The 24,443-nt window shown below is 32.8% G+C and overlaps 2 protein-coding genes across 2 annotated transcripts in view; both read left to right on the forward strand.

The window, feature by feature from the left end:
- The window catches only part of LOC146526939 (uncharacterized), a 52,319-nt gene extending 33,300 nt beyond the window's left edge, over positions 1-19,019 (forward strand). Inside the window, exons 3-8 of the mRNA XM_085205784.1 lie at positions 10,077-10,517; positions 10,795-10,899; positions 11,228-11,393; positions 12,253-12,312; positions 12,724-12,962; positions 13,577-19,019. Coding sequence (XP_085061910.1) covers positions 10,077-10,517; positions 10,795-10,899; positions 11,228-11,393; positions 12,253-12,312; positions 12,724-12,914 — 963 coding nt within the window. The 3' untranslated portion in view covers positions 12,915-12,962; positions 13,577-19,019. The remainder of the gene's footprint in view (positions 1-10,076; positions 10,518-10,794; positions 10,900-11,227; positions 11,394-12,252; positions 12,313-12,723; positions 12,963-13,576) is intronic.
- Positions 19,020-19,505: 486 nt separating this feature from the next.
- Positions 19,506-24,413, forward strand: LOC146526941 (uncharacterized). The gene is made up of 7 exons (XM_085205782.1): positions 19,506-20,508; positions 20,929-21,081; positions 21,156-21,286; positions 21,464-21,719; positions 22,049-22,233; positions 22,483-22,684; positions 23,283-24,413. The coding sequence occupies exons 1-7, from the start codon at positions 20,337-20,339 to the stop codon at positions 23,402-23,404; spliced, it is 1,221 nt and encodes a 406-aa protein (XP_085061908.1). The 5' UTR covers positions 19,506-20,336; the 3' UTR covers positions 23,405-24,413.
- Positions 24,414-24,443: the final 30 nt, after the last annotated feature.

The raw sequence follows: 24,443 nt of genomic DNA on the forward strand, positions 1-24,443 counted from the left end.
GTAGGTATATTTCACGAATGTTATAATTGCTGAATAATTTTTGGAAATTAATGTAATGTTATAACATAATTGTACTATCTACGAGAACAGAAATCTTTGAACACATCTAGAGAAGACAAAGTTAATAAATAGATAAAAGGCATCCCTTATAAATCACACCCTTGCACAATGCACTATTTCACCGCAATGACGCCATCAAATTAAAAAGTTAAACTTTCCCCCGAAGGGTTTGTATTATCACGACTATCTAATGAGGTAATGGACAACCGAGGGGGCACAGACGGGCATAGAGGGGCACAGTGGGGCACATCGACACGTGGCGCGCACGCGACCCGGTCTCTAAATAATTTCATTATTAAAAAGGAGCTCGATGAGTACAAATGTGGCACATTATAATTATTGCGACCTTATTTTAGTGACACTTACGTGCAAATTTATGCTTAATATGTTTTTGTGAAAGAATGTTTTACTTCTTTTTTTATTTTTGTTGGATTAGTTAATATGTATAATGTAATAAAATGAAATCGTTTTTTTAATTTAAATTAAGATGATTGTTCCTGTTAAAGGATCGTCTTAAAACCTAGACAACTATTCCGGTCGTATTAGCTATAAAAATGTAAGCGCACTAAAACTCACAAAAATCTCGTATAAGCTTATGGAGATATATCTCAGAAATGATGATAATAAAAAGTAGGTACACATAACATTTTTGTACATAATAGTGTGAATTATGCGACGAATTTGTCTTTTCTATTTTTTTCACATAACTTACTATTCTCCATGACATGAAATTGAATGTATATAAATATAATGTTGAACACATTAGATATTTCCAATAAATAAACTAAAACAAATACACAATAAAAAATATTACGGCAATTTTCTTTTCAAATAAGTAAGGATTAGTAAGTAAGGAGTAGTAATAAGATCCTCGAACTGGCTTCAATTCCATTATTACAGTTATAAATAATGAATCGTCATAACAGTCAATTTATAAAACGATGAGTTACGGGCATTACCAAAAAAAACTGCTCAGCGGGTACAATAACCATCATGGGAGCATTCATTAATAGCTGGCCGCTGACAAACGGTGCCTTTGCCCCCCCATTGGCCTCTCTTTACCCTATTATTCCTATAAGCCCTCTCTCCTCCCCCCATCCCTCCGCCGGCCACCCATCTCCCCATTCGGCCAGGTGTAAAACTGCCCGGTCACGGAAAGACAGACATGCAATGCGGCTAATATGTTTTTATTATTAAAGTAAGCCACACGTATTGCATCCCTTCGACGCAAGGGGGATGACTATGAATATTTATACGGTGATTTGTTTATGGCGCTAAATGGTTCCTGTGGCATGTGGATGCTAATAGATACTTTATTTGTCTGAACGAATAACTTTTTAATTTTAGACTATTTTATTTTTTTTGGGATTTTCGTGCTGACTGTATATTGTTTTATGTCAAACTAGTCACAGCTTCGTTTGAGCGGACTTAATGATCCCTGCCATGTTAGTTCTTAAAGTAAAATCCGTGTAATTGAAACTAGCATAAAGTAATCAACACACTCCGTTCTCCACGTAACGCCACGACCTGTCTTGCAGGAGCGGAGACTAAAAACAATTTAAATATATTTTTAACATTTTTCTAGTGTTATTGTACTCTTAAGAAAGTGTATAAAAAAATTACCGTAGCGTAATTAGAACCCACTTTTGTTAGAAACCGTCAAATTTACATAAATATTTCCCTGAGTGGAGATTGAATTTACAATCATCACAGTTACAGTCAAACACTATGCCACAATGGAAAAAAAGACAATGATTTTTATTTGTTATTTAAATCCATCCAATAGTTGGGAAGATGTGCGTATACAAACAAACAGACAAAAATAAAAAAACACAGATTCATACTTTCAATTTACAGACACAATTATTTTACTATTTTATCATACCATTATAAATACTACACATTACATAAATACATAATTGAAGCTACGGTTTTCTATTAATAAAATATTATTAAAATATACAGATAAATATTTCTAAAAATATTATTTAATTTATTGCGCTACATACTGGTTGTCATTGGTGAGTCAGTCAGTCAGTTTTCTAAAGAAAATTGTCCATGTTTAATATTAGTGTGAAAGCTGGTGAGTAATCGGTGATGTGAGTTACGTCAAGTTTAGTGCGGAGTTATCTTTATGTTGCTATCGTCAGAGAGTCCCGCTTCCTCCTTTATTACAGGATCAGATGGTAGATACGATAACACTGTTTAGTACATCGCAAGAACATCTGCAAACTTTTGAAGGGGCTTTAGGTTTTCTAATACAAGAATGAAGTTGTCGACAATAAAATCATTAGGTCAACTATGAAATAAATCAGCTTTACGCTGTATCACACAGCAGGTTATGCAGAGGGAACGTAGTGTTAGAACACTCCGTTCCACATTTTTCGTCTTGGTGCCATAGCGAAAAAATGAAAATATTAAACATGTTATTTCCTCAAGTGGGAATCGAATCCACAACCTGTCGCGTTTACTGTCACACTTGGGACCCCTGGGCTGGACTGGTCTCATTAGGTTAACTATAAAAATATCAAGAATATGATGCACAAAGTCGACTATTCCATTTTTATAACATAGATATCAGAAATATACGAATAGAAATGATTCCTTAACTTTGTAGCTTTTAAAAACGATTTCGAAAAGTAAAGAGCCATTAAATTTTGATACCACTAAGAGGTCGTAAGTTGCCTCACTTACAAATGAATTATTATTTATTAAATATTTTCATATCTCTGCTCTTGCACCAAGGCAAAAGCCCGGCGTTAAATTCCGCCACAAGTGGGAACCGGAGTGTCTACCCAGCTAAGCGCGGGATACAGCGTGATACCTACCTAATAATAAAAAGAAAGCCCATACAAGTATTCATCGTATGAAATGCACTAAATGATGTAGAGATAATACCGGTAATATAGATATAAAGGTTTCTAGCGTGGAATGCATTGTGTTGTAATTGCGCGCGTGCTCCGGCCGCTAACCGACGCCCGGGGAGCGCTCATGCAGCTTTGGAAGCATGCCGTGAACTGTGACTGACTACTTATTAAATATTGCTATTGAAATATAAGTTGCTTATATATTATTGTTGTTGACCTTTGCATTAAGAAAAAATATATATATTTATTTATTACTTACTAGCGGCCCGCTCGCGGCTTCGCCTGCGTGAACTACTTTATTATTAATTTCTGTCTCCATGAGTACCTACAACCTATAAGTGACGTCCATGCAAAATTTGAGACTCCTATCATTTGTAGTAACGAAGTTTCATGCAAACTTTTAACCCCAAAAATAACCCCTTAGAAATCGAATATTACAAATTCCGAGCACCTACATCCTATAAGTAACTCCTATACAAAATTTGAGATTCCTAGCACTTGTAGTTTCTGAGATTTCGTGATGAGTGAGTGACCTTTCGATTTTATATATATAGATATTGAAGGAAATAAAATATTTAATATTTTCATTTCTTCTCTATGGTATCAGTAAAGCGCGGCGTTGAGTTCAGCAGATTTCAGCTGAAAATGTTGAACGGAGTATCTTAACACTAGATTCCCTAAGACTACCCTGCTGATGTGACGCTGAACACATACTTTAACTTTTAATATAAATTATTTTATTTCTCAGTAAAAAATCGTAAAAAAATTATAAAAACACACATTACACAGCCACATATTAAAATGTATCATATTAATACGTAATTACATTATAATGCGACCCATCCAACAGTCCCCAAAAAGGGGATCCTTTACGTAACATTTACTGTCAATTCATTTTTTGACTTCCCAACGCCACCCTCGACCCGTCGTTTACCAAAAATTATGGGAAAAGCAAACATTACTCGAATTACAACGTCTTTTTCTCCTCTATTTAGTGGTAGTTAATGTGGAAATTATTTTATTAGTGTGACAGGTTTGCGTTGCGCTTCATTAAACTTCATATTTCATTGCTCTGGAGTATTAAAAATTGTTATCTAGAAATGTATTTTTCCTTTTATGTCTTCACTTCTTTTTGTTGTATATTTAATTGATTCTACAGATAAAAACAAAAATTGGGTTTATATTTAATACATATCATGTAGATATGAACGAACAAAAAAAATAATCAAAAAAAGATAGAACGTAGAAAAAAGAAAAACCTGAATTTATTTAATTACTTTACAGTACTTATTTAAATATTTTTTGCGTAATAAGTTTTTGAAAGTCAGTTTTAGTAATCTTCAAGCATAACAAAAACTAGTTGATAGGCGGCCCTTCTTTGAGTGGGCGGCGTTAACTATCGATCGCCGCCCGCCCAACGCCGCCCAGCCCCGCAAGGACCATTGCTTCATAATGTTCATTTTTTATTATAAAATTTGATTGCTCATAATCTACTCGTATTATAGTCGAAAAATATAATAGAGTACTAGTAGACTATACATTTTTTATTTTTCTTTTTCTTGACAAGCTAATGCAGAATTCAATTAGTTGAATAAATAGTAACTGTTACATGTGTATTTAATATTTTATTTCATTAATAATCATAAAACATAATTAAGCTATAATAATAAAAAATAAAAGTTTTAGACCTTATATACATTCCTTTCTTTGTGTGCTTAAAAATGATGATTATACTTATATATTTAAAGTTAATTTAGAATAGGATATTACGGACTACCTCCGGCATCGCTTCATGACACCTATGTCATGTCGTACCCAGTTTCTATTTGCAAATTGAATCTTATACCGCCATACTTAGAAGCGGAGACAGAGAATATGGTTTTACAAATGTAAATAATGTTCGCAATGTGTACTGAAGAATGAGTTACTTGTAGCGTGGGTGTCCAGTTGAATTATGGAAATGGATCGTCGGCACGGGCCGACGCGGACGTGCTGTTTAAACAATGCTATAACGGGATGAGGCTGCTTTAATGCCTTACCAGAGCATATTATCAAAATGGGGACCACACATATTATTTTAAAATATACCTGTATATACTATTTTAAATTCATTAAATAATATTTCATTGTATTTGACATTTTATATTATTTTTGTCTAATATTATTTAGTACTTTTGTATCTACACATATATTTTTGACCCAAGATAACTTAATAAATCGCTGTCTGTACGTGGAAGATATATAAGAAAAACTTATGTCAATGTAATTAGGGGCTTTTGTCAATGTAATAGAACTCAAAAAACATTGGTTTCTAAAAATTTGATTTGTCTGTGTGTCCTGTTTGTCTGTTTATCTGAGATCGGCTGATGTCAGAAACAGCTTAATCAATTTATATGCAGCTTTCGTTGTTATATTTTGGCAAACTTTCCCTAATTTAAATCAGTTCATAAATATTCGACAAAATTTCTACAAAATAATTGTTCTATTCAATTGCTTGAAACTTAAGTTTTCATTATATGTTTTGTTTAAAATGAAAATGTTTTTAGAACATGAAAGAAATTTAGTAAATATATAGATAATTGTTAATTTCTCGCGGGCGAAGCCGCGAGCGGGTTTCTTGTTGTTTATATATCTTAGGTATCTACATATACTTACTATTTGTTAAAATAACATAAGATACATAAGTTTGGTGAGGTACGGAAAACTTCTCTAGACTTATAACATAAGCTCTAAGATTTTTCTACAATCAAATGTTTAAATATGTTATATCTTAGTATATTTATATCTTTGTATATGTTTATTATTTACATATATACTTAGTTATTTACTAATTTCTATTTCAGCGATAAGGTCGCCTGTTGCACAGTATTTTTATATTATTATTATTATTAACTATAAGCAAACAAATAATTATAGAAGGCACGACTCATATCTCGTTAATAACATCTTACCTATTAAAGTATATCTTATCTGAGCTAGCCTAGTAACAAGCTAGACTGCCTATGCCCCTTTTTTCCGAGTCCCAGCAACAAGAGCAGGCATTTATAAAAGCAAGAGAAAATTACTTTCATATATTGCCACGCGTCACGCGACCCGTCCGTGATTGGTGGCCACGTAGAAATGGCAGCGGAAACTCGGAAAGCTTTTTGTTGGGGACAAACGTTTTATGGACTTATACCTTTTTTGTGCTTTATAATTGGAATTGAATGATATCTACCCTACTAGTTGATAGATTTGTTAATTTTCAATAATTATCTGTGGTGCTTGTGATCTGTGGTTTTAAGGTAATTTGAATAACTCTAAATAAATAATATTAGTAGATATTTTATGTGTAATATGTTTAAGGCCAGTAGTGGAGCAGGGGCGCAAGCGTGTGATAGTATACGCGCCAGGTTGTGAGTTCGATTCCCATTGGAGGAAATTAAATGTTGAATATTTTCATTTCTTCGCTCTGGTGTCGAGGCAAAACGTGGCGTTGAGTGCAGCCACTCATCACGTAATGCCTCCAGAATTTAGGGGAAATCTTTGCCTACTCTTTTACACACTTACATACATAAGGGTGAATCTAAAAAAAAGGGTTTTTATAAATTTTAGTAAATCACACAACTTACACATTTATAGTAAGAATTTTAATAGATATTTTTTATTACTTATTTACTGTGTAGATAACAAACAATCTTTGATACCTAAAAAGTGTTACAATTTTTGCTGCCTCTACCTATTTTTTTCTTATATTATATGTTTTCTATTAACACGTTGAACACGAAAACAAATAATTCAACAAACTTCATTTACAATTGTAATTAGAAACAAAATTTATTTACAATTTTCTTTGAACTTATCTGCAAAAGCGAACGATAAAATTTGATACGTCGATAAAAAATTGAAACTAGATCAAAACCTAACTACCTGTACTGATAAAAGGCACTACTACGTCAACAATTACTGCGCCATTGGTTGAAATACGAGAGGCGTCACAACGCAATTGTAGTAGTACTAAATACACAATTATCTTAGACGGCCAATCATTCATATTTTTACGCAAACGTACGGTTTTCTCTACAATCTTTATATTACTTTTAAAGTATAATAAAATTAACGTCATTGTTAGATATATTATTATTAGAAGTTTTTATTTATAAATAATTAAATTAATTCTGCAGTCTGGTAAGTGTTGATGTGTTAGGTACTGCCATTGCAGTCATCGCTTAATTCATCTAAGAGAGGAAATTCGAGAAGAACGGTCTGAGGGCTATAAAAATGTTTGGATATCTTTATTATGATATGTAATTGAAAACAATTCATTATTTTTTTTTAGTATTCTGATTTATATATTTTTTCAGCTTCTCGCTGTGTTCCGCATTTTGGGAACCTAGTGTAAGGCACTCCGTTCCCCACATTCCTCCCAATTTTCGAGGTATTGCCGTTGATTGGCGGAACTCTCGAATTAAAATATTAATAAATAATAATTCATTCCCTCGAGTGGGAATCGAACCCACGCCTTGCACCACGACAGCCTCACTTAATATTATTACTTTTTAAAATTATAATTACTTTATAAAGTTAGATAATTTTTCACATTCGTTTTGTTTTGAGTACACTTTAAATCTGCTATATTTTCGACTTAACAAACTAAATTTTAACGAGTTATTAATTATCATATTAATATTATAAAATGTGAAAGTTTGTATGTTTGGGGCTTAGTCGAGTAAAATTATATGAAAAGGTTTGCATTAAGATACTTTGTAAACCAGGCTATCTCCACATATTATAAATAAATTTCTCTATTTTTTTTAATGTTGTTTTTATTTTATATTTTAATTTTTCAATAGCTAAAACGTGAGGTAAAGTGACGTTTTCTAACAACAAACTTTGCGTCTAACAACAAACGTTGCTTAGCAACGGTCGCATAGTGACGCTTGTTATTAACATGGAGGAATAAATTGCATGTCAAATTAATAAGTATTTTAATATATTGGTATATATCGAAAATATTACAAATATGAGAAAAAAAGTATCCTATGTTCATCCCGAGACCTTCAAGTATCTCTATATGAGTATTTTATCACAATTAAATTAGCGGTTTGGCCCTGATTACGTAAAAGACAGACAGACAGACAAAGTTACTTACGAATTTATAATATGGGTATGGATGTAAATAACTCAATGTTTCACTATCCAGATGTGACCTTTATCAAAGCGCATTTAGGTAGCCAACAACCGCATACAGATTCCTAAGTCGAGAAGTAGATATAATAAAATATTATAATTTCTGTTATAATAATCCTTAAATATAACTTTAAATAATTCCTTAATATATTTCCTACTAAATGACAAGTTAATATACTATATAATGAATCACATTCTCTTTAAATAAGACAGAAAAAGGAGATTTTAGATAGGAGTTAGCGTTACAAAGGCTGGTCGATCTATAAGATATATAATCTATGTTGCAACCGCCTAAGCTTGTCGAGCTGGTGGAGGAGACGTTGCTGCAATCGTTTCGATCCGCAAAGGTCAAAGAAGGAATTCGCGCGGTCCGGCACGCTTGCAACACCACTACCAAGGAGGTTCCACTGCGCAAAGGGTTACCGATCTCAGCTGCGCCGGCGCAGGTTGATCTGATATTTACTCAATAATAGTTTCAAATTAAACGCTATTTTACTAAGGCTGCGTTGTGTTGCTGCCCGTGCGTTGCATATTACTAATAGATTAGTTAATTAATAAAGAGGTTAATTCAAGGAAAGTGTTTGAATTGTATTAAGAAATTATGTATGAAATGTCGTATAGTTAAGTACTTTAATGGAGTAAATTTAGAAATGTACTAGGTATAGGAAATATAATATTGTTAGAGGCCGGGGCACGTAGTGTGACACGACAGTTTGTGGGTTTGATTCCCACTCGAGGAAATGAATATTTCCATTTCTACGCTCTGGTGTCTTCAGTACCGCCACTCAACACGCAATACCTCCAGAGTTCGTATATCGTAATATTGGGGAACGGAATTTCTTAACACTAGTTTCCCTCTGCCTACGCTCCAGCTGTGTGCAGGATACAACGCGACACTAAAAAATAAAAATTGTAAACATACTGTACTATAACTTAAGAACTAACAAAATATAAAATATATTATTGCACCATACACCTAAACGCTTATCTACATAAACGTCCCTGGTTTATCATCAAAGTACTATTTCCATCTCTATTCTCAAGAGAGTTCAAAGTGGACTAAAATGTCATACATGCAATGTTAGCGATTTATAAAAGCAATTCTTAAAGCGTGCGTCTCATCACCTGCGTCCGCGTGTGGGCGCACCGTATTGTATGCTAATGCAGAACTGCTCTGTCCACACTGTAGAGAAGTTGGAGACAGCGACATCGGCGTCTTCATATCTTTCATATTTTTGGAAATGTATATAATTTTTGAAAAGTTTTTAAATTTTATTCTAGTTATGTGCATAGAGCATATCTAGACCTGTAGCGTTTTGACCTACATTTATTTTTTTTATATTTAACTGTTTATTTTTATAACGTGATAATAACTAGGAATATAAAATGTACAATAATATTATACTCATGGCATTATCAGAAGTAGAATCGATTTCAAATAACAAGAATGTCTTTGTTACAATCTCAACCTTAGAATTTTACTTAAAATCTGAAGCTGTCCTCTTAAAATACGCTGCCTCATGGGATTGGTTTTACTGATCAAAGGATTTGCATTATAAATTTCTTGAAACATTCCTTAGAATAAATCTCAATATATACGTAGTAATATTTGAATGCGTGACATTTATATCAAGATAATAAATTTTGGCTTTCAGAAATAAAATGAAATTAGAGCCCAGTCGTGCCGCTGGGACACAGACGTACGACTGTAACCACGATAGGTTGCGGGTTCGATTCCGACTTTAGGAAATTATATATTTAGTATTTTAAAATTTTGTATTTAATATTTTCAAAGCGTGGCGTTCAGTTTAAATTGAATTTAGTTTGGAAATGTCTTAATTGGAACGGAATATCTTAACCCCAGTGAGGGTCTCTCTGCTTTTCTTGCATTTGCGTGAAGCGATATATATGTAGGTACATATATATACCCATAAATAAATTTAATTTACGTAATAGTATAAATAAGGTTATCTTTTACAGACATCTGAGCTAGAGTCACTGCTGTACAAGCAAGAGGGCGCTTCTCTCGCGCCCGCCCACATGGACCTTTTCGACGGTGGAACTAGCTCGCGCGACGATGCCTTCCTCCGTCCCGCCCTGTGGGAGGACATCGCGTCTTCCATCAGGAACATCGATCCTGAGAATGCCAATATGCTTGCCCCATTGGGGGCCACCCATGTTAAACTTGAAGCTGACGATGCACTTCTTGAAGAGTGCGCTACACCTCTACTCAGTCCGCTGGAAATCAAGACGGAAAGGCTATGCGCTCCGCCCACGTACGCTCACCCGCAGCCACTTCAGCATCAACCGCAGCAACAGCCAGTGACACCGTTTTCGAAATACCCCCAATCGAGGCTCGTGTATATGTCTCCCCTGACGCCGCCCGGCTCCGACCAGGGCAGCCCGGGGAACTCTATGCAGGTAGTCATAATGTTTAATTATTGTTGCTGCTTTGCGATTGTATGATGGTACCATCTGATGCACGCGATTGTAATTGTTCATGTGCGAATTTGGTCCTAAAATGTTAAAGTGATAACTTTAGTATTTTTAAAAAGATTTTAAATCATGATAATATAATTATATTAATTTAAAAAATTATGAATATTTTAAATAAGATCTGCGATATAAAATGAACAAAAATGTTAAGAGTATTAACAATAATTTCATACAAGGTAGAACGTATTGTTGTTATCTGCAGGGTGGACCGCGTCGCACTCCGCCGCCGCCGTACCACCCGCCGCCGCTGCTGCGTGCACCGCATGTACCACCACATCCTTTACCTCAAACTCACCATCATCCACAGGTAAAAATCTTAAGGATTTATTTCCTATATATGCATCTAATCCTGAGGCCAAACGTGGCGCAGGGGCAAAAAGTTTGACAGTAAACTCGACTGATTACGAGTTCGATCCCTACTCCAGGACATGAATATTTATTTAAATTTCTTCGCAATGGTGTCGAGGCAAAGCGCGGCGTTGAGTTCCAGAATTCGGCAGAAAGTGAGGAACGGAGTTTCTTAACTGCCTTGTGCGGGATACTGCGTGAAGTTGATTTGATTTATATGATTCTAATATGATGAATAAAATGTCTGAGAATTAATAAATGTAACTGTAATGTTATTATGATGGCAGGCCATGCCGCAGTCGCTGCAAATGGCGCCGCAGCCGGCGCCTGCTCCTTCGCCTGTGCACCCGCACGCGGCCATCCACCCGCGCCTGGCGCCTCCCTCCGTCAAGTACAATAGACGCAACAATCCTGAATTGGAGAAAAGAAGAGTGCATCATTGTGATTTTATAGGTAGAAATATATTGTTTATTCGTTATTTTCAGTAGACACTAAGTGTCGAGGAGGGGCAGAGCCAGAGGGATACCTTCTACATTCTTCGCGTTCCGCTAATTATAGAGACATAACGCTAATTATAGAGAGGACTAAATATATGAAAATAATTGAAATATAAATATCGTACTAAAATAATTTAAATATAAATCGATTTATTCCTGTGAGAATAATTCTAACCCACAACGAGAAATGTTTATTTCGAATAGGTTCGTATTAATAACTAGCGGGCCATCAATCGTCGCGGTTTCGCCCGCTTATGCTATTTATTAAGTATTAGGTGTACCTATCCAATTGTAGTTGGCATTGTTTTCGCACACTGGTTAAACTAAAACATTATACAGGGTGGAATTGTCAGCACCACTTTAAATGAAACCACAGTTTTGACTACTCTATAAAAGCCTAATATAATTCGGGAAAAAAAGTAATTCCCAAAAATGAAAAAGTTATTTTTTCAAACAAAATAAATAATAAAATTATCGTTTTAAAATAAAACGCCATCTGTAAAGTATAACATAGGCACGCACACACTTACATGTCAAATCGGAAACGTCGCATACGTATGTGTGCGTCACACGAAATACAGGTATGGATAAAAATCAGGAAATGAAAAAAAAATCCTACGTCCAAACTGTTGAGGTACCTTGATTAATTTCTTAGGTGTGGGTTGGAAATATATTACCCTATATGCAGTTTCAATAAAAGAAGCGCTGCCTCTTCCACCCTGTATAAATGACTACATCGAAATTTTCATTTCTCCAAGTCTCAATGATTACCAAAATAAACGAAAAAAATAATTTTAAAAAATATCAATTTTCAGGCTGTAGCAAGGTCTATACAAAAAGCTCGCACCTAAAAGCTCATCAAAGGATACACACAGGTGAAGTATTCATCCCTATAGTTAAAAACAATTACGTGCTCTGCGAATACTATACAGAAGCTGCATTTGCGACAATATCTTCTCGTATTTTATTTTTTAATAAATTATTACTAATATAAAACAAAGTTGAAGTTAGGATAGTTTTTCAAGGCAAAAACTTAATTGTGAAATGGGGAGATTTTTTAAGTACAATTAATTTACAGCGACATAAGTAAATTCTTCTTCATTCTCTTCTTGAACTATCTAACAAATTAAAACCAAAAAGGAAGTATATAATTGACAACTAACAACTTTTATATAACGACTTAACGAGAATAAAATAACTAACTAAAGAATATACCTACAATTGCAAAACGCGAATGGTATGCGTTTAGACGTTTGCCGATACGAGTGGAATATTTGTATTCGCAGGAGAGAAACCTTATACTTGCCAGTGGCCGGAGTGTGAATGGAGATTCGCCCGGTCCGACGAGCTGACGCGTCATTACCGCAAGCATACAGGCGCTAAGCCGTTTAAGTGTGCGGTGTGCGAGCGCTCCTTCGCGCGCTCCGATCACCTCGCGCTGCACATGAAGCGGCACCTGCCCAAAACCTCTAAATGACACCCGAGGAGAGGCGAGGACCAGGCATCCACGCCTCAACCATCTCAAGTATGTTGTTCTTTAATTAAATTTTTAAATCAAGGAATATTATGATTTAGTCAGGAGCACAAGCTTGTGATTGAAAACGCGACAGGTTCGATTCTCACTCGGGCTAATGAAATATTCATCGGCAAAGCACGGTGTTCCGTTCCGCAACTCAACACGCAATGCCTCCAGAATTCTGCGGTAATAGTAGTAAGTGAGGAGCAGAATGTCTTCGGCTCCCTCTGCCTACCCTCTGCATCCCCCATGTAGCATATGAGGATACAGCGTGAAGCTGATGAAAATGCAGGAAAAACGATTCATAGACGTCTTTGATTTTTTTATGGTCTAAAGGATAGTAGATCTGAACATTTGATATTAAATTCAGATTGAATTGATACATCTGTGCAATCTCGAGATAAATGCTCTTGACAGACGAACAGACAATAAAATTGGACAATAAAGTGATCCTATAAGTGTTCCGTATTTTCTTTTTGAGGTAGGACCCTAATATGTAATTTTTTTTTATCTTTTTAATTAAATACAATACCAACACTAAAATATTATAATTGAAATTGTAGAAATTTCAAAATCCTCTTACCAGTAAGCTATTTGTTAAATTAACTATTATTAATTTTCAGGAAGAGTGTACCGAAAACCTCTTTCTAGATTGCGATCTGGAGTCTAGCCTCATGGACACATTCTACGGCGTACTGTGATTTCACGGCGAAGGGCGCAACCACGACATTTCTACATATTAAAGGAATAGATGGACAACATTTGTATCTGCTTGCGATATAGTAGAAGTAATAAACAAAATGAGGTTACACATAAATTAAGAGTTAATTTGTGAACATGTAGCGATGCAAATCCACAGTTAACCATAATGTAAATTAATTATAATGATTTTAAAAAGCACAAAAGGTACAATCATTACCAAGGAAATCGCTTTACATATCTACATACTTAATTATTACTGTAAATTATTAGCACAGAGTCATCTATTGAAGATCCCAAAATATGTAATTGTATAGATAAGTATTTTATAAATATTTATGTACATTAAAAATGACAATTATTTTTAATAAGGCGTTATGTTTTGTGACACCTCGCTAATTAATATGTTATGTCATTATACTGTATCATTAACTCTATTTTATTTAAATAATGTATTTAAATAAAATAACGTTAATGACGACAATGAAGACAGAAGTAGATATTCCCATAATTTTGTTTTTATTTGCTATTAATAAATATGTTATAGTACGCTTACACGCTGGGCAAGCCTCGGCAAACTTCCACCAGTACAAACGTGTCACAAGCCAAGACAAGTTTTATTTCCTTGTTAGTAAGAATAAATAAAGTTAAAAAACCATGATAACTTCAAAAAATATATTAGTTTATTTCAATATGCAAATTTTATTAATTTGATATATTTAATTCAGTAATATCACAGTATTTCATGGTTATTTTACTAATGTTTTATATAAATATATAATAACTTACGTTAACTGACTCTCGGCCGAATTTTGCGCTCTTTTATAATATGTCAAGTCTAATGCAAAGAACTGAAATAACTTCGACAACCATGTCCCGTCCACTAACGCACTTGCAATAGGGATGAGTTCGATATAACAAAACGTAACTTGTAACCGATACGATGCCGAAACCATACCATATCGATATCTGTTTCTAAAAAACCGTTATCATAGAAACTTGTCTACTATCAGATGCGTATTAAAACTTAAAATCACACACAGCAACTATCGCAACGAAAACGAAAAACGAAAACTTCGCATAACACGAACTAAGTAACTACCTCTCTTTCTAACTATATGTTTCTCACGAGTGTAAAAGAAATGAAGCGAATATCCGATAACTTGCATCTATAAGATATTATTACTTTACGTTACAAAAAAGAACTTCTATATAATGGGAATAAGGTTGAAATTTGGTTAAAATATTCATATTATTTTCACACTTGAGTGGATTCGACTTTTAAATTCTAAACGTTTGTTTTTAAGTGACAAATGCTTATTTGAAATTTATTTTCAAATTTTTAATATTTTAGAAATAGTTCAGTATTGTATTTAGTCCTTTGCGATACGTATTGCGGACGAGGTTTCCTTAAAAATTGTGCATTTCAGTGTGTGTATATACTTTTTTTTAACAACAATTTCTATATAGTTTAAAGTTAATTAGTGTTAGTGTATAGCTTAAATATATTAGTGTATATAGACATAATTTTTTTCTTAAAAATGTCGCGTAAAGTCTCTCATCTCTCTGTATACTTGGTGATTTATTTTATATTCATAATACTTTTAAAAAACGCAACCAGCGTTTAATGTCAATTTGCCTTCATTTTATATCGTTAAAAATGATTTAACGTTTGTAAACGGTATTGTCAATATCGATATCTGAAAACCGTTTTTGATATCGTTATGAAAACCATATATCGGTTACATAACCGTTATCGAAAAAAAACGATAACGCCCATGCCTAACTTGCAAGCGTGTAAATTCTAAAAACTTTTGTAAAAGATTGGAGCTTGAGGACACTGGCCCAGGCCTGGCTAGTGTTTAAACGTACCAATAAATATTTTAACCGTAATATGAGAAGTTTAGATTTTAAATAAAAATACTTAAAAAAACAATATTGTTATATACCTAGTTACATTTTCATTTTAAAAACTTGTCCATAACATACATTTATTGCTCATTGAAGTAGCTATTGAGGGTCACAAATACACCACGTCGTAAAAGCTCTAAGTATTCATTAGATATGATTAATTTATTGTAAGATTAAATAATATTAAGAAAGCAAGGAATATCCAAGATATTATACATATTTTTTATGTTAACGACATTGAAAATATTACATTTAAGCGTTAGACATTAGTTTTAATTTACGAAAGCGTTTTTGAATATAACGACCTGATTTTTTAGTTTTATTTTTTTATAAAAACAGACATTCTTCAACAATGGTAGATAATTTCGCTTTTTCGTATTGATTCATATCAAGAATATAATATTTATATTTGTTAAAGTTTCACAAATTAGCAAACAATTTTTATAACACTAACACTAGCTTCAGGTCGTTCTATTCAAAATCGTAGCTGTACACTTTCTAGTCTCGACTTATAACAGTTTTTGTTGTTTTTTAAGCACAATCATCACTTCCAATATAACTTTTCACCAAATATTTAATCGCCAATCACATTTAAATTGGAATAAACAAATATATTTTAGAGTTCACGCTTAATTCAAAAGCACATTCTATTTGATTAAAATACAACAAAACTTTTAAAGTATATAATATTTTTTATTAAAAAATGCTTTAGTACTTTAAGAAGTAATCTATATACGTATAAAATCCAGCTAGCCTTATTGCCTCCGTCCATTGTATCAAATTTACAAGAAACTACATAAATACATAATATATTAAAACTAAGAGTGCCTTAAGTAGACAAGACAAAATTAATAATAATTTTTAACAATTTTATTATGTGTATATTTTTGTCACAATTGCCATCACAAATAGTCACTAGTTTCGAGATAATGTAAGTTGTGCCTACTTTTAGTGAAAGCAAATATTATACTTATTCTAATTATAAATATAATAAATGTCTTTAATATAACTTTATGCACGTTTCCGCTTTTTATGTACATATCTGTAAAGAAGTTGATTATTTATTACAATGTTTCACATCATAATTTTATCCAAATAATGAAAAAAAAAACTAATTTCAATTTTCCGCCTGCTACGTGTGTGTCGTTAATTTTAAAAAATAATCTCGAACCTGATGAATTTTAGTCTTGCCACTCTTTCTTTGCATTTAATAGGTATGTTAGTAATTTCTATTCTATTGTAATTATTTTTTTTTAATAATATATTGGAATATAAATAAAAAGAACTTTACATATAGAGCTTTTATTTAGGTATGTAATTCATGAACGAATATTACCACTTGTTTTTTTTAGTGAATAATAGACTTAATATCTTTGTGTATTAATAATGGTATAATTATGTTTAATTTTTAATACAATACGAATTCTAAAAACCATAATAGAAAAATAAATATTTATATTCTTCTTTATTCGACAATGAAAGTTTAATTTTTAGATTAATTCTAATAATCGATACTTATCACAAAGGAATTAACCATAAAAAGGAAATTATATATTTTTTTTTATTAAAGAGTAATTGAAGAGTACTGACAGTATTCAATATATTCGGTAACAATATAAATAATCATAAGGAAAGTGTATGTTTAGGGCTTACAAAATATTCTTCTGGTTTCGTTAACTGGTATCGTTTCCCTTCTATGTATAATTTTAAAATAACAGTAACAAGTAACAGAGTCAATAATAGCATTATTACGGTAAATTGTTATGAATACGAAGTTTTTGTTTTAATTATATACCAAATAAGATAAAATAATATTTTTCAAAATTAAACTTAAAAGACGTATTTATTATGTTTTAAATAATCCGAAAAATTATCTTGTCAATTTCTTACCTGTCAATTCAATCATTAAATCTTTCAGTGTAATATAGATATACATACTTATAAACGAAGTAGTATAAACATAACCGGTAGTTTTTATTAATTTGCCATAAACATCAGGAGATGCCATACTTTAGAATCATATATTTAAGATTTATAAATAAATATTATTGACTTAAGCTGACATTTCTATGTAAAGAAAAAAATTGTACCTCACTTTTATTCTATACTTGCTTATTGTGCCTATTCATTATTCCTTAAAAAATTATGAATGGTAGATTATATTTACAAGTTAATTTTACTTTAACATATCTACTAATATGTTGACTAAGTCACAAAATAATTTATTACCAATGACATGTTTTTGATTTCTTTTATACACGTATATTATATATTGTTTTATTTTTATCATGTAAATTGAATAGGATTATTTTTTAAAACAGATGACCTAAGGTGGTTGTGATAACCGCGTGACGTGCTGTGGCCGACATACCTTAGTAGTAATTTCTTAAGTTATTCTTATATACAAAAAATCATTATTAAGAGCTTTTAAATATAAAAAAGATTAATTATTCATTCTTTGGATTTCTGGGTTGAAAAATATTTTAAGCATTTTCTTTACAAAGTTAACCGTTTTAGGAATTCAAAATTCGAAGAGAATGAACGAATCTAACTTAAATTGAATCAAATTGTTATCTTTTTTGTCCATTATGAATATCTAATGTATGTAAAATATGTTGCTGGTATATTCAATTGAAAACAAATTAAATTTAGTCACTGTGATCTTGTATTTTTATTTTACCTTTTTATTATATTAGGTAATAATCTTGTCAGAACATTTTTTTATATGCGATTTTTTATACATATTATATAGATATATTATCTATGATATCAGGTGTCAGAGCGACGACATGAAAATATTTAAAAATATAATTAATTTCCCCGAGTAGGGATCGATCCCGTAACGGTCGTGTTACAGTCACTGCCATGCACCACGACGCCCTCCAAATTTTTGTATATTGTCGACGAAATAAACAAAAATGTTAAACTTTATAATAAACTAGCCGACTTCGGCGGCTTCCCTAACTATAGGAATATTTATTAAATTCACATTTAATAGCAGCCAGTTCACGAGACGCGCCGGCTGAAGCACCGTCGGCATATTCAAATCTGGTGGTTTCCTGAACACATAAGTACGTACGGACGATTCAAACTCAAAAAAATAATTTTCAATTTAGTTTAAAATAATCGACACGTCACGCCACGACTGACTACACGAATGACAAATAGAATATTAATAGAACTGTTTTAATAGCATTTATCTGATAAAGGTGTTATAAACATACTTATTGTTATTTTAATTAAAATCTCATATAATCTCAATAGATCTCTTATAATATTGATAACTATTTCATATTATTGAGCAATTTTAAAACCATTTTTTTATATTAACACTTTTAATTACCATTATCGTAAAATTAGTTCTGTGAAATTTTAATTTTTTATTTGCTTGTCTTCCTACATATATTAGATAATATTGATGGCAGAATACGTTCATTTTATTTAAGTTACTAAAAAGAGAAACACAACCGTACGACGGTGGTGAGTTCGATTCCCACTCGAGGAAATGAACTCAACATGCAATGCCTCCTGAATTCAGCGGAAAGTGGAGAACGGAAGTGCCTTAATGGGATTGGAGTATCTTAATACTAAGTTTCCAGGCTCCCTCTGCCTACCCCGCTATGTGCGAGATATAGCGTGGAATTGAAAAAGTTAGCTATAAAACACTTATCATGAAATCTCAGAAACTACAAGTACTAGGAATCTGAAATTTTGCATATCAGTTACTTATAGGACGTAGGTGCTCGGTAAGACGGGAATTTGGAATATTCGACTCCTAAGGCCATGAAATAGAGGTTGAAAGTTTGTATGGAAATTTTTTAAAATCACCACCATTTTTTATAAGACTTGAACACGTGTTTCATGGTTTATTAGGATTCACCCTCCAAACGGATAATATTTTCAAAAATAAATATTTGTATAGTTCAAGCGAAGCCGCCCAATCGGCTAGTTATATTTTATTAGTTTATATAGGTATTTGTTTCATTGTATTGACTAATGGATGATGTTTCTTCTTTTTGTTTGTGATTATCTCAAACAAGTGTAGTGTTTAAGGTTCCGTACCGTTATATAAAAACGGAACCCTTGAAAAAATACTTTATTGTGCGTCTGTCCGAATGTGTGTCCGTCTATCTGTACATCTGTCTCGAGATCCCGTGCAGGAAAGCGGAAATTAATATTTAATATCCAGGCATACAGTCTCTTGAAGTCCAGAAATAAGCTACTAAATCAACGAATACAACAGATATGAACGTTCATGTAGGCATGTAGTTTTTGTTGCCTTTTAAGCTTAGTTACTGCCTGTGAACCAATAACTATTAAACTTGGTAAAAAATGAGAACTTACAAGCTAAGGAATTAAAAAATGGAAATTATTTAAATTATCAAAAAACCATTACAAACTTACACTTGTACTTCATTTCATACAAAATGAGTGCAACGCCCGCACACTTAAGTTTGTCAACTTCTGGAACCGCAACGGAATATGTAAAAAGACTAGGCATTTAAACACGTCTAAATATATATATCCTAGTTTCCTAAATATCGCTGCGAGCTGCTAACCGTGTCGCCCGCTAGCGCTAATAGGAAAACGGTCACATCCCTAACACTTTTCACAAATAAACAACCGTTATGAAACACTTCATATAAGTGTAGACTTGACCTAAGTGCTCTCATTTTGTATTTGGAGATTTAGATGTGAATTTCATTATTTTATAAAATATATTTTAAAAATTGACCTAATTTAGTGTTTGTGCAAAGTGAAATTTGATCAAAAATGACTGAAAAGCTCTTTTGGTTGTTGATTGCGGCGTTTCTGGTAACTGTTGCGACATATTCTGTCTTAGACGACACTGCTAATGAACCTTATGATATAGATGAACCTTATGATGTAGATGACGACTCTTATGATATTAGTGATGGAACCGAAGAGAGAAAAGGAAGAATATGTAAGTTATCTATAAAAATCTATTTATAACAATGTAATGTGTTTTAAGAGTTATAAAAATAAATAAATAAATAAATCGGCTTCACGCTGTATCACTCATACAGTAGAGGCAGAGGGAACCTAGTCCTAGTCTTAACACCGTTCACCACTTTCTGCCAAATTTTTCGGGGCATTGCGCGTTGAATGGCGGAACTTAACGCCGGGCTTTTGCCTTAGTGCCAGAGCGAAGAAATGAAAAAATGCTATGCAAATGTATTTTAAAATTGCAATGTATTTTTTAGTATACGTATACTATTTTCTAAACAATTTATAACATTTTATATATCCATGTATATATATTGTATAATTATGTAACAATATTATATTGTAATATTGTTAAATAAATATACAATATATTAATTTGAATATATTTTTATTTCAGTATTTCCTTTCGTAAGTATTGTCAGATTTGCTAACGTTGACTGTTCGAGTACTAACACAATGAATGGAACATGCCTAGCTCGCCGTGAATGCAACAATCTAAATGGTACCATAACCGGCACTTGCGCGTCGAGACGAGGACGATGTTGTATTGGTAATTATATAGAAAAATATATTTTAATCAAAAAATTATAGAGAAATTTATTAACAAAAAAATTTTCATTCCAGTTTCACGCACTTGCGGCTCCACAACAAATGTAAATAACACTTATTTTACAAGCCCTGGATATCCAGCAGCTTACGCGGGAGGACCAGCGTGTTCTATTATTGTAAACAGATGTAACGCTAATATTTGCCAGGTAAATATTAAAATTTAACGATAAGTATGTTATAAGTATAGCAAAAGACGATTAAATAGTTTAAGCCTTAATGTGAAACTTTCCTAACAATGAATTGATTAAAACAATTAAATCTTCTAAATTGGCACAGAATATAATATTTTCTTTATATCCTAACATTTAACGAGCGTTTTTTAGCTGCGCATAGATTTACTGGACATGGTGCTGTCCCAGCCTAATGGCGACGGTGCGTGCGTGACGGATTCTCTAACTATAACCGGTGGAAATACTATAGTGCCAATTCTCTGCGGGGACAATACGGGCCAAACATTATTTGTAGATTTCAATCGCAACTCAGCTATTACTATTACTGTGACTGCGACCCTGGCCACCACGTTCACGAGGCGATGGAATATGAGGCTTACGCAGTTGGGATGTGATTGTCCTGGCTTGGGTTTGTATTTATTTAATATTTTAATAATCATTTTTTTACTTATATATTTCTCGAATTATACTCACAAAGAATACACTTGTACATCCATTTCGTTCTTATAGTACGGCTAATAAGTCATGGCCGTCGTGAAATTAACTGTAGATGACTGCACAATGTTGATTTTAGTATTTTTCTTACTTTTGATTAATTTCTTCCCGAGTGACCATTGCACAAAAGTTCAGAAAACCGAGCCACAGATAAATAAATGTATATTTTTAAATACCATACAAGTTTGAATGACCCAAACTTGTATGGTATTTAAAAATAATTTAAGTATTTAAATATTTTAGCACCAAACGGATGTTTACAATATTACACGGGGTTAATGGGCACTATTAATAGTTTTAACTACGGTGCAGCCGCTAACACGCTCTTGAGTGCATCCTTAGTAACTGGCACAAGGCAAATAGCCAATTTAAATTATGGAATATGTATAAGAATGGAAGCAGGATATTGCACTATCCAATATGCACAGGTAAGAAAATATAGTTTTTACGAATATTTCAGATTTTGGGTTGTACAAATATGTAGTATAGTCATTCCTCCTTTAGTATTTCAACTCTTAACAACAACAATAAAAACTGTAGGACCGCAGTTTTTGAAAAAATATACATAACATTAACAATTTTAATGTATTTCTAGAACTAACTCAAGCTCAATTCCATGAAGCAATATGAAGGAACGCAAGCAAGGCAATCAAATGTAATTTTCATATATTTTTCAGGCAGCCAACGACGTGTTTTCCTTCACCGTGACGGGTGACGTGGAAGGCGTGGACGGCACGGTGCTGGGTACGGCGGTGGGAGCGACCAATGGGGCCGCATGTACTACAGATTTCGTGGTCATACCTAACCCTGTTGTAGTAGCTACTAACGTTGCGGTGGGCACTGATCGGTTTTGTGGTTTAGGATTCGTCCCTGTACAATGTAAGTTAAAGTTGTCAGAAGTTGACTTTGCCTCTTAGGCAACCAAATGTTATATTATGACGAATATTGTTTTTTTTAATTGAATTCTACAGCGACAATGTGTACACACTATTGACGACAAAGTATCTTAATGTATGAAAGGTCATAAGTATGTCACGAAAAACATCAATATTATAAATTCAGTGAGTTTTCAAGCAAAAGCAAAGAATCAAAATAGCAGTGTTATTTTTAACAAGAAGGCTAGTGGCTCTAATTTAAAAAATCTCATTTAAGGCAATACCATTATACTATTTAGTTTATTAATGAAGAAATTAGAGACAGTCGTGGCGAAAAGGCACAAGCGCGTGATTGAAAAGTAAATGCAACAGGATTCGACCACACTTTGGGAATGTTAAAAAAAATGAAAAGACAAAACACGGCGTTGAGTTCCGCCACTCAATACCGCAATGCCTCAAAAAAAGAAAGTGAGAAAGCGTCCACCACTATGTTCCCCTACATACCCTGCCAAATGCGGGATATAGCGTGAAACTGAATAAAAAGAGATAATAGATCGATCCAAAAATTGATACTAAAATAACAATTAATGTTTTTGTTTCAGCGGGAGCTAAACCATTCGTTTTGTACGTGGTAACAGATGGTAATGAAGGCGCCACCGCCACCACGCCACCAGATGTCGCTAATAGAGGATTCTCTCTTGCGTACACTCAAATCGCTTGCTAATTTATCTGCATCTTTTTAAGTATAAGTAAATATGTCATAATGCTTTAGGTTTTTTCGCCGCCCGCCGCCCGTGGTTTTGCCCGCTTGAACTACATGATTATTCATTTAATACAAAGAATTGACTGACAATTATAATGACTTCTATGTTTTTTTACATTATCGTAATTTCTGTAAGAAATGTTGATTCTTGATATTTATAATTATATACCTACATTATTAAATATTAAAGCATTGATACGTAAAGCTAATTATAATAATAATACTGTTAGTGAACTCGTGTAAAAGAGGGTAATGTAGATGAAAAAGTATTTGTTTTTCAGGGGTTAGACTAAGTCTTCAAAAATATTCCTATCATTATAAAATAGACCTGAACTGTTACCGCCTGCACCGCTTGGAGGTACTGCTAACTTATGTTATTTTAAATTATTAGGTCGGAATAATAACCATTTCATTTAACGCTGACCACATATAACAACTATTCCGATGCCATTATCTTATATATATATATATATATATATATATATATATTATATATATATGAGCTGGTCCATATTTATTTTTATTATATGGACAGAAAATGCTTGTTATGTTGATCAACTTTTACTAAGGTGCTATATTTATATATTCGATTCAATTTAATTTTCCCCAAGGCAGTATATTTATATCTGTGATAGTTTAGACGGGCTGTTAAGATATCCAGACTCATGAGGTATCCAGATTTTCAAAATAAAATATAGCCTAGATATTGCCTAGACTTAACAGCTATACAACAAAAAACGTTTCATTCAAATCCGTCCAGTAGTTCCGGAGATTAGTGAATAAACAGACAACAGACAATTTTTTTGTAGATTTGGGGTCTAATACTGTTCCTAAACCCAGCTCAATTATTATTTTGTAAATATATTTAATGTACAGGCGCGCCATTTTTACTTCTTTATTATATATAGAGATAAGCACTTAAAAATTAAAAAGAAGACATTAATGGTAAAACAAAAAAATATTTTTTGTCTTTTTTTCGATGAAATTTTACATTTGTATT

Source organism: Heliconius melpomene, chromosome 21 (assembly GCF_056956725.1).
Source record: "Heliconius melpomene rosina isolate 202511_hmr_F chromosome 21, ASM5695672v1, whole genome shotgun sequence".
Classification (NCBI taxonomy): Eukaryota; Metazoa; Arthropoda; class Insecta; order Lepidoptera; family Nymphalidae; genus Heliconius; species Heliconius melpomene.

Coding starts and splice junctions, on each gene's coding strand:
- LOC146526941 (XM_085205782.1), top strand. CDS start 20,337: ATGACTGAAAAGCTCTTTTGGTTGTTGATTGCGGCGTTTCTGGTAACT. Junction 21,287..21,463: donor GTAACGCTAATATTTGCCAG/GTAAATATTAAA, acceptor AGCGTTTTTTAG/CTGCGCATAGATTTACTGGA. Junction 22,234..22,482: donor GCACTATCCAATATGCACAG/GTAAGAAAATAT, acceptor TATATTTTTCAG/GCAGCCAACGACGTGTTTTC.